Genomic DNA, 11,003 nt, shown 5'->3' with positions numbered 1-11,003 from the left:
TTTCAGAAATCCCTACGAATCATGCCCCGTCGTTTTAGATCTCCTCCCTCACCCCCGATATAAATTTATCCACTTTAGCAGTTTCGTCATTTTTTTATTTCTCGAAGTTTGTAAATCGCAAGTTCAAAGAACGAAAGCGTGGAGTCCTGGAAATCATCTCTTCACGATTTCCCACCAAAAAGATCGGGAAAGGAAATCAGGCATTAGGTTTCCAGAGCACAAATTATGTGTTAAAATTCCCAATTTCCATTGATCGGTCACCGTTCGAACAAGAGACTTCATCTCCGGCTTGTTCCCGCCGTCTGATCTGCCCATTTTTTCAAAATTATGTTGGTGGTTTCTGTTCGAATTCATCATAATCTAGTTGTCCCCAAAACAATTTCTATTAATTAATCTCTCGTTCCATTCCCTGATCAACTTCCAAGCTTTAGGGTTTGTTTTTGAAAAGGATTGTCAAATATTTTCATTTCCTTTTTCTGCTTTGATCAAATCGTACAAATTCTGTGAATTCGGTTGTTAGGGTTTGTAATATTGTGCATATCTATTTAATCTCCTTTGAACTCTGCGGCTATGTATATTGAGGAGTTGAAGGTAGGGGAAGAGGTGGACAGCGCTGGAGACAAAGAACAAGAAGAAAATAAGAGTTATTGTGGAAGTAATGAGGTTTTGGGCATCGAAAGAACCGTTGTTGAATGGGATGCGAAAAGGGTATTGGTGGGTGCAGGAGCTCGTGCTCTGTTTTACCCGACCTTGTTGTACAACGTTGTTAGGAACAAGATTCAGCCTGAGTTCCGGTGGTGGGATAGAGTTGATGAGGTATATATGTTAAGTTCTTGTCTTGTTCATCCAAAGTAAGTTATATTGTTGAATATGGTGTTTTATGTTGTGTTATTTTAGAATCTATATTGTAATCTGCTCACAAGTGCATGGTTGTTTTAACCTTGTTCTAATATGATGTTCCTTTGTTTTTGAAGTTCATCCTGTTAGGTGCTGTTCCATTCCCCACTGATGTTCCAAGGCTAAAGGAGATCGGTGTAGGCGGAGTAATCACACTAAATGAACTTTACGAGACTTTGGTTCCTACATCTCTTTATCATGTGGCATTCTCTTCTAGTACATATACATTATACATATTTTTTTTACTATTTTGCATCTTTGTTTTCTGAATGTTGTCTCATTTTCCTCCAGTTTTTGAGTTTTTAGACTGATTTTTCATTTTCATTATGATGTTTTCATTTTTTGTTTAATGTTGCGTATTTTGGATCCTTTGATTGTTTCCAAATTTGTTAATTTCTTTTAACAACTTTGTTGTAGAATCACGGCATTAACCATTTGGTGATCCCTACAAGAGACTACTGCTTTGCACCATCTTTGACATCAATATGCCGAGCTATTGATTTCATTCATAGTAAGCCTCCTTTGAAGGGGTTGCTTGTGTTGGTTAAACTTGCCTGAAAATGGTTTTTTTAAAAAAAAAAAAAATTATTACTGTTCGAATGTTTCTCCACCCTTCAGTTCTTAATTTTTTTTCTTGCTGAATGTTCCCTGTTTTCATTGTCTTTTCTCTAGGAAATGCATCACATGGGGAAACTACATATGTCCACTGTAAAGCTGGCCGTGGTCGCAGCACAACCATTGTATTATGTTACCTGGTTAGTGCTATATAAACTATAAAAAGGTGTTGGCCACATCACTTGTTTGTTCTAGATGCACTGATATGAATTCTGGTTTTATATAGGTCTATTATAAGCGGATGACACCTGGGGCATATGATTATGTGAAGTTGAACAGGCCAAGGGTCCGGCTAGCCTCTTCCCAATGGCAGGTATAGCGTCTCGGGTCCCCACTTTCTCTAATCTAATTCGGAAAAATGAATCCATACTTATTGTTTTTATCGAAATCACAATTTCTGAAGCAACGTGCTTGATTCATCACTTTGTTGCAATTTTAGGCTGTTGAAGATTTCTACTATCTTAAAATGAGAAAGGCTGCCTTCCACAGCCGTGTGATGGATTTAATTTTAAGAACTTCAGACTCGGCGTCTTCAGGAGACCTAGTGACTTTTGATGATGGTTCGGTGGTGGTGGTAACAGAAGCTGATCTTGATGGATACGACCAAAGTCTTGAACCAGATGCCACGGGAAGTAGAATATGGGCAGATCTTAGTGTGGTTTATCGGGTTAGAGTTGTCGGTCGGGCGGCATTAGCAAGAATCTCGTGCTTGTGGCTAAGCTGCCAAGCACATCAAAAGCTTTCAGCACTGGAACTGGCTAAGGAAAGCACCTGCCTTGGACGTATCAGTGTGGACATTCATGTCTACTGAAAACTGCAGTTACACGACGCAACACACACATGTTGTGTAGGTACCATTGTCCCTTTTCATCTCGTCTCGTACATAAATAAACTGCGAATGATGTTTCTTAAGGCTGAAGCAAACTATGTTTGTTCTTCCCTTGTAAATCGAGTAAACCATTTCTTATGAATGGAACAAAAAGATGGGAGCATAACTGCTTAAGGATCAAGTGTATATCATTCTCATATTATATCCAAGTATTTTGCCAACAAATTGCTTTGAAGTGGCTCTAGGAATCACGTGTTCAAATTTGATTTATAATGTTGTCGTACATGGTATGTGTGTTTATTTTTGGACAAATTATTACGTTTGAAATTGGTCCTTTTTATTTCCTTTTTTTCATTTTAGTCCTTAGTAATGTGTAATTGAAATCAGAAACGCTTACAGTTGCAATCGACTCCAAGTAGAGATATCGACAATTTTTGAAGACAAACATTCAGTCCTTCACCATAGGATCACTTTGCCCTCAAATTTCTCTTCGTGTGATGTTTTTATCAAAATCATTAACATCTAAAAGTGACTAACAAACAAATATCTATAAATAAATATACGATAATTATATTTCACAGATTTTCTTTTCAAATAATGTTTCATTAATTTAACCAGTATTGTGGTCGTAAAAGAACATTACTGCGATCAGTTATGTTAAAAGTCGCTTGTAAATATTTGATCATACAAGGAATTGAAAATTATAAAATAACAAACATCGTTATTTTTTTAATAAATTAATTTTAATTCAACTAAGAAGGGATGAAAGAAAATTTTAAGAGAATGAAGTGAAATACTCCTAATGGTTTTAAAATTTATAATTTAGGAAAATATAAAATAATAAAGATAAACAATTTAATCAATCGATCAAATATACTCACTTATAAACATCGCTATTTAAACTTTAATACATACATTTATTAACTAATAGAAAATCCGGCTGCTGCTTCTCGTGTTGATAATTTATCCATACAATATTGGGAAAGTCTAGGACCATTTTGTCTTGTAACTATCCAAATTCACTAAAATTTGAAATTAAATATTAATTTTACAGGGCACTGTCAACATTGTGTGCGGTGTTCGGTGTTCGGTCCACACTTTAGTGTCTACGTGTTTCCAATAAAGCTTTCAGTTTTCTAGCTATAATCAACAAATGGTTACCTACACCACCATATGTCCTTGTCAAATGATTAAATTTAGGGTAAATTATATAAAAATGATGCATCGACTATAGTATAATATTTTATTAAATTTCTCGATTATTAAAAATTATAAAATAATCATTTAATTATTAAATATTATTTTGTTAAGTCATTTGAGTATTAAAAGTTATAAAATGGTCACTTGACTATTTATTATGTACCAAGCTCATCATTTTCAATTAAAAAATTGGCGATAGTCTAAGTTGGACATTAACATAACGACTGGATGTGATAGTCGTTTGAGATTCTAAGATAATATTTTGTCATATCATAGTCAGCAAGTTAACGTTCAACTAAGAATATCGTTAGTTTTTTTAATGAAAAATAACGAGTTTGAAACATAGTAAATAGTCGGGTGACGATTTTGCAAATTTTAATAGTTGAGGGACTCAACAAAACAAAACTCTATAGGAGATTATTTTATAATTTTTAATAGTCAAGTGACTTATAAAACAATACATTATAATCGAGGACTATTTGTGAATTTTATCCTAAAATTTAACATTTTTTATATTTGTATTTAATATATAATTAGCTGGGGTGGATTCACAATTTTCTAAGGTGGATATGTGCCTACACTCGAATTTCTTTAGTTATTTATCAATTTTATTAATCGTGTTCATCTTGAATTTTATACGTATTTATCTCATTTAAAAATTTATACTATTATTGTATGTGTATTTATCTTAAAAATATTTATGGGTCCGTTACTAATAATGATCGATTAATCAAATCGTAAAAAAAAATTCAAGCAGCAGCGTTAATGTCTGATGAACAAATTAATTAATTTAGCGGCTCTGCAATTATATAAAGGAAAGTAAACATTTCATTTTGATTTTCTATTAACGTGACATTAAATTTATAAACTTTTATAGTGCTTTTTCATCTGCGTCGAAGAAAAAGAGAATTAATTAAGGCTAAAGTGGAGACGATGGAGGTCAATCCCATTGTCAAAACGGCTGCTTTGTTTATAATACATTTGAGCATTTCATTTAAATTTATTATCAATAATTAACACCACTAATTTAAATTTATGTCTGGATATCACAACTCGTTTAAGATTTAATTAGTGTTTATCGTTGATAATAATCTTTTCATGTTTTTCATTAATCTCGTGCTCTCTCACTTAACCCTCAAGTCATGTAAACGGGGAAAAAATAACCCAAAATTAAAATCTTAAAAAACAACAAAGAGGGTAAGGAATAACAAATCTAAAGCTCAAAACAAGAAACCACGCAAAGAAATAAAACATATAACGGAGAAGAATAAGAAATAAATAAGAGGATTTTGAGCGTTTCTACGATTTTAGAGGTCTGTTTCTTAATATAAATCATACTTCTCTTCACGTTTACCTACACTAGGAAGACTGAATTTCATTTGGGAACGAGAAGTTGCTTTAAAACGATTTAAGCTGGATGCTCTCGAGGATTGTTGGCACGAACAGAGGCTAAGCGTGGTGCTTTTGCATTCAGAGTTTCAGAAGTGTACTTCCGACTGTTGGCATCCACGGTTCGCTTACTCCTGCATTCATTCTTTCCGCCCGTCTCATCATCACAGTCGTTTCGGCGACCATCGTTTTGGTTTTCTACCAAGATATGCCTACTCCTGTGACTGTTGCCAATCTCCAAGGCTGATTCACCTCGCTTTTCTCCATACCTGCTATCAATAGACTTTCCATGGCGACGGTTACTGTCGCCACCAGGACTCCTCTGGTAATTTTTGGCTCTATGCGAGTCCTCATGGCCATGACTATGAGGTTTGGGTTTAAATGGAGATCTTTCCCTCTTCCCGCTTCTTTCCAAAGGTGATGCACCTCTCCCTTCTTTACATTTTCCATTGTCGATAGGCCTTCTATAATGAGGGATACCATCATTCACGGGTCTTTCGTACAATGTACCATGACATCTGTCTGACCTTGGATAATAAGAATCCTCATGGCAATATCTCTGAGGCTTTGACTTCGATGGAGATCTTCCCCTCTTCCAGCTTCCTTCCAATGGTGATGCGCCTCTCCTTTCTCTACCCTTTGTGCTATCAGTAGACCTTCCATGGTGAGGGTTACTGTCAACACAGGGACTTCTAGACAACCTAGGATAATTTCTGCTTCTCTCGTGGCCCTTGTAATGATCATATAGGGCGTCGGAGTTGAAATTGCCAAGATTCCTCTTGCTGATATGATCTCCCGGTGAATACCTTACATGTTCCTTGTGAACTTCTGGTTCTGGATACCGGAAGAGGGATGTAGATCTGGATATTGATCTTGAAAAATGCTGAGATGGAGACTGTAATCGAGGCTCCAATTCCCCACTACACCTATGCAACCAAAATGAAAACCAAACAAATAAAGAAAGTTGCACGTTTCAATAAAATAATAGCACATATTAACGAAAAGACATATTATGATGGTTATACTAATGTCAGTCTCTATGAGAACCTTTTTGAGCAGAGAACATTCACAGAGTTACAAATGCAACCATCATTTACCAAAACTCTTCATTTTTCTTAAAGTACCCAATGGTTTTGGGGAAATGACTTCAAAGGATCCTCCAAATACATAAAAACTAAAAACCACCGTGTCGATTACATAGCTGAGTTTAAGTATACAGGTATTCACTTTATATACCCACCTCAAAAAATGCTAGCATGTATGATTTAAGACAATAGAGCCAGTTTCTTGAATGAAATCCAAAGTATCCAACAATCAGAAACATCAGTTTCAGCATAGAGCTAAGATACCGAAATCAGAGACTGAAGGGTGTACTTTCATAGAGTTAAGTCAACGAGAAGCCAGAGAACTAATTGAACAACTTGTCAATACATTCCAGCATGTTATATGTTAGAGAAAATCTATGCACAGAATATGCAATGGAGCTGGAGCAAATATAACACAAATGGTGAGAAAAGGGGATGATATGTTAAAGCCATCGTACGTTTCGGAGTTAAACTCTTCTAGTTTCACTTCTGGTGTAACAACGTTTCTTCCTAGACGAATTTTACTAACTTCAGCCGCACCTGCTGTGATTTGCTGAACAGCTGCTTTTATCTTTGCATCCTGTGCTTCAGCAAGCTGTTGGGCCCAAAGCTGTTGATTCACTAGTGATTGTTCGAAACTTTGCTCTTGCAGTGCTATGGCATCAATCAAAGCCGAGAGTGAGTATCTGTGATTCGGTTGGCTTGATGTATATGTTTCCTGGGAGGTAGTCTCCATTGCTTAACTGTATATCTTTGCGGTGAAGAGTTGATTTCTCCAAATTCAAGACCGTTCTCCACCAGCGATTTTCCAGACAAGAAAGTCCTAATACTGCAAGTGCACTACATTAGGTTTCAAAGTTTTCCCAAATCTTTAACTACGTTACATTAGGTTTTTTCTTAAGATATCTTACACATATCCAAGCATAGATACAAGATATTGTTCTCCAAATATACGAAAAAAGTGAACATATACATTAAACTTATCTCGACAATCACACTGAATCCATGTAGTATAGATCTTTTTCCAGGCTTTAACAAATGCAATGCAAGTTCACAAGTTATAAACTTAACTCTTGGAGGGAGCAAAAACTTGCTTAATTAACAGCATTCAAATCTGATCAATAAATTGTTTCTTCAACAGTTGAGTAATGCAGCCACCCTCTTCATCTAGGGAAAAGCAACAAAAACGTCAATGAAAACTCCAAACTAAATCTGACATTCAAACTAGCATTTTTTTTTCAAGAATTATTATACCACTCAAGTACCGAGATATGATCCCCAAATATTTCCCAAACACATAATAATTCTGAAAATGTTGAAAATACTAGACTCGCACGACTCAACGCTTGAGTACGAGTAACACGAGTCGTAACTCGTCACATAGGTCAAATCCGTTGTCTTTCTTTCTCTTCTAGCAAAATACTCACTAAACTACTTGTATTTTCTAATCAAACCCTAAAAATGCTGTGCTTAACAAATCATGAAACAACTAAAAGAACCAATAAACCGTAAAAAGGAGGAATCACATGAGGCAATCATCAAATAGGAAGCACAAATATTTATCATTAAACTTATTTATTTTTCATAATCATTATAGTGCTATAGTAATTATTTTATAATAATTTAGTAAACTTAATGATTATTTTATAATTTTAAAGGTTCTATAGTTAAAACGTTTATTTGAACATAATTTAATGGATTTCAGTATACTTTATCTTTGTTATTGGTATAAAATAATCCAATTTACATGCGAATAACTTGTAGGGATGGAAGACGGATACAATTTCATAGATTTTGTACTGTGTCTGCTCTAATTGAGACGAGTATAGATATAAGTTTAATGAGTAGTGGGCGTGTATGAATATAAAAATCATATATGCCATAGGTAGGGGTAGGTGATGGGTTTGAGACATTACTCGCCACGCATTCGTCCGTCCCGCATCTGCCCACCCTACATCCGCTCGCCTACTAACTTTCCACCATATAAAATTTGGACCATTATGAATTTAAGTATAATTTTAGATATTATTATGTAAATCTTAAGATTTTCGTTTATAAAGCATGCTTGTTTTGGATGAATTTTCTCAATGTATGATGGTAGGAGTGAATTTTGGAAGTATTGCGTCTAGGCCGGTTCTGTATATTTCTTGCAACTTGTAATTCTTCCATAGATTTTGTGTCTCTATGTTTGTGCAGTGTGAACTTTGCTTTGTGTCGCTTTTCTAGTTATGTGTGTTTTTTTTCATTTAAGTTTAGAAAGATTTTTAACGAGACACATAACTAGACTAAATCTTATTAAGAATTTTTTTGTCAAAAAAAAATCATGATAAATAACTGAAAACTAAAAGATGTTTATATACAATACCAAAAATGTATTTCCATGCATTAGTCTTGGAATTACGCATTTACGTAAGGCATGGACTTTAATACAAAATACAAGCCTTGATCTTTACAAGTTCTTATATTCCAATACACCCGCAACATGCAGCACAGAAACACCGCCATATAATCACTTTTCTAATTCTTTAGGGCTTACCAGAGGGGAGCAAATAGATTCCACCTTCTTATACATAGAAGACAATCTATGTACAGCTAGACGAAAAATTATTCGATGAACCCGACTAATCAATTCATATGTGATCCCAACCAATAAAATCCATCTATCTCATTTTTTTCATGATGAATCTTCACCTCTTTTCTACGTGTAAATAAGGGGTGGATAGTTATTTTGAAATGGATGGATTTTATTAGTTGGGGCAATAGATGACGTGGTGAATCGGATCAATTAAATAATTTCTCCTTGCAGACGCTCAGATCCTCATAATATGCACTGGAAATGGAGCAAATACATCATAAAATGGTAAGAAAAGGGAGCATTATGTTGACTCCTACCGATTTCAATTTTGGTGTTACAATGTTCTTCCCTTGAAGAATTTCATTAACTTCGGCCTCACCCACTGTGATTTCTCAGACAAGGTAATCTTACTACTGCAAGTACACTACATTGACGACTGCCATGATTAAAGGCTTTGATTATAAGACATTTTGGAGGCTGTGCATCACACATTTACATTTGTCTTCAACTCTTTTTTCTTGAAAACAGCCCCCCCCCCAAATTTCCCTATGCAGCCCACGGGCTTACTTGGAGTTTTCTGGTGACACCCATCCAAATTTTTAGCTTAGAGTCGTACATACACTGTGCATTGATCATGTCTGAATCTGCATCGCCATTGATAGTTGGATGAGTTAGAATTGTTTGATTCTAGTGTTGTCCATGGAATGGAAAGGACACATGAAATAGGTAGAAAGTTGAAATCCGAAGGCCCTCAAAGAACCAATTCCAAAACCAATAAAATAGTCTATGAACTTGGAATTTTGATCATTCACGTCATCGAATGAACTAAAATGATTTTTTTTAATTAAATTCAGAGATTAAAATAAATGAAAAAGTAGAGACCAAAATAAAAAATTATTAAGTTTAGGATTTAAAAGCTAATTTATCCTATTTTTTTATAAAATATTAGTTGATTGCATAATGTATAATGTTATTTTAAACTTAACAACTAATAAACCAACTATCGATTAATTAAGTAAATATATAATTATCGTTAACTAAGATCGATTTAGCAAGTTGCAGAGACATGATCTTGTTCTGCCTGAAATAAGGTCAGCCATGTGTTCATTATGTTCTCAACTGAGATCAAAATCAAAGGCAGTTGAAAAACACAGTTTAGTCTCCTGTTTTTCTTTATCTAAATATCTTCTTCTTTCTCGAAATCTTAACCACGCAATATCTCTATTGGATACAATGAAGTCAACGTTTTTTTTTGTGCTTTTTCTAACAGTATAAAGTGTTTGTTAATGGATATGGATTTTTTAGAAAGATTTAGAAGTTCTTCATGCAAGTTGCAGTATTTAATATTTGCTATATATATATTTATTAATATAGAGATTATTGTTTAAAGGTAGGCAGAAATGGAGTCAAAATCAAATGTTAAGGGAGTAAAATAGTTTTATATCGAAACAACAATGATCTGTTAAGTATTTAAATTAAAAAATTGAGGGACAAATACCTCATTTAACTAATATTTAAAGACCTAAAATACTATTATACCACTCCTAAAAACTAGGTTAGAGTTTATAATATGAATTTCATTTTGATTCGGTTCCAAAATTTTACGTGTGGCTTGTAAATAAATTATATATATATATATATATGTGTGTGTGTGTGTGTGTTAACTTTTTGAATAGAGTGCTAATAATTTGTATTCAAGAAAACAATTCCGTGATTATCTGTGAAGCAATTATGTGACATGAAAGCGAAATGGATTAAAGTAGGGTTTTCTAATGCATACCCTAATGATTTCACTTTTGAACCCTAATCAGTATTTAGACAACACACTTAAAAACTCCCAGCTGTACATGCATTAGCGGATCTATTAAGGATGTGTTTAATTCACGGAATGTAAGATTATCAGTAGAAATAAAAGATTATCAGTGAATAAGATTACTGGGAATGTTGTATTTTGTGTTTGGTTGGTTTAGCAGGAATGTAAGATTACCGTGTTTGGTTAAAGGAATAAAAGATTATTGGAATGTATATTTGACCAAATTGTACTTATTATATATTTGCTTTTTTAACAAATTGGAAAATATTTATATATTTTAAAAAAATAAAAAAAAAATCATAAAATTTATATAATTTTTTTACAAAATTAAAATATAAAAAGGTTTAATGAAAAGGTAAAATTTTATTTTAACCCCTTAACTTCATATAAAATTTTAATTATATATATATTTTTTGTAAATCTAAAATAGTTTAAGGATAAATTTGTAATTTAACCTTCGCAGAATTTTTATTATTCAATGACAGAATAATGATATTTTTGAAAGAAAAAAAAAATTAAGGGCATTTTAGTCCAAAACGCCGGTAATTCAACAATACCTAAGGAAAGGGAGATAATGACATTCCCGGTAATATACCCCAA

At 33.7% G+C, this 11,003-nt stretch overlaps 2 protein-coding genes across 2 annotated transcripts; one reads left to right on the top strand and one right to left on the bottom strand.

Moving 5' to 3' along the window:
- The first annotated feature begins 80 nt into the window (after positions 1-80).
- Positions 81-2,516, top strand: LOC120186010 (phosphatidylglycerophosphate phosphatase PTPMT1-like). The gene is made up of 6 exons (XM_039190078.1): positions 81-816; positions 975-1,097; positions 1,315-1,408; positions 1,570-1,652; positions 1,739-1,825; positions 1,952-2,516. Exons 1-6 carry the CDS (start codon positions 571-573, stop codon positions 2,321-2,323), a joined length of 1,005 nt encoding a protein of 334 aa, XP_039046009.1. The 5' UTR covers positions 81-570; the 3' UTR covers positions 2,324-2,516.
- A 2,374-nt stretch (positions 2,517-4,890) lies between these two features.
- On the bottom strand, positions 4,891-6,751 carry LOC120185931. The gene is made up of 2 exons (XM_039190012.1): positions 6,474-6,751; positions 4,891-5,856 (listed from the first exon to the last, which is right to left on the bottom strand). Exons 1-2 carry the CDS (start codon positions 6,749-6,751, stop codon positions 4,950-4,952), a joined length of 1,185 nt encoding a protein of 394 aa, XP_039045943.1. The 3' UTR covers positions 4,891-4,949.
- Positions 6,752-11,003: the final 4,252 nt, after the last annotated feature.

Source organism: Hibiscus syriacus, unplaced genomic scaffold (assembly GCF_006381635.1).
Source record: "Hibiscus syriacus cultivar Baekdansim isolate YM2019G1 unplaced genomic scaffold, ASM638163v2 tig00113156_pilon, whole genome shotgun sequence".
Classification (NCBI taxonomy): Eukaryota; Viridiplantae; Streptophyta; class Magnoliopsida; order Malvales; family Malvaceae; genus Hibiscus; species Hibiscus syriacus.
This window is presented reverse-complemented; position numbering and strand designations above follow the sequence as displayed.

What these genes read in the sequence shown, in the direction of transcription:
- LOC120186010 (XM_039190078.1), top strand. Translation starts at nt 571, where the DNA reads ATGTATATTGAGGAGTTGAAGGTAGGGGAAGAGGTGGACAGCGCTGGA. An exon ending in TTCCTACATCTCTTTATCAT is followed by an intron (nt 1,098 to 1,314) that starts GTGGCATTCTCT and finishes ACTTTGTTGTAG; the next exon opens with AATCACGGCATTAACCATTT. An exon ending in AGCTATTGATTTCATTCATA is followed by an intron (nt 1,409 to 1,569) that starts GTAAGCCTCCTT and finishes TCTTTTCTCTAG; the next exon opens with GAAATGCATCACATGGGGAA.
- LOC120185931 (XM_039190012.1), bottom strand. Translation starts at nt 6,751, where the DNA reads ATGGAGACTACCTCCCAGGAAACATATACATCAAGCCAACCGAATCAC. An exon ending in GAAGAGTTTAACTCCGAAAC is followed by an intron (nt 5,857 to 6,473) that starts GTACGATGGCTT and finishes TTGGTTGCATAG; the next exon opens with GTGTAGTGGGGAATTGGAGC.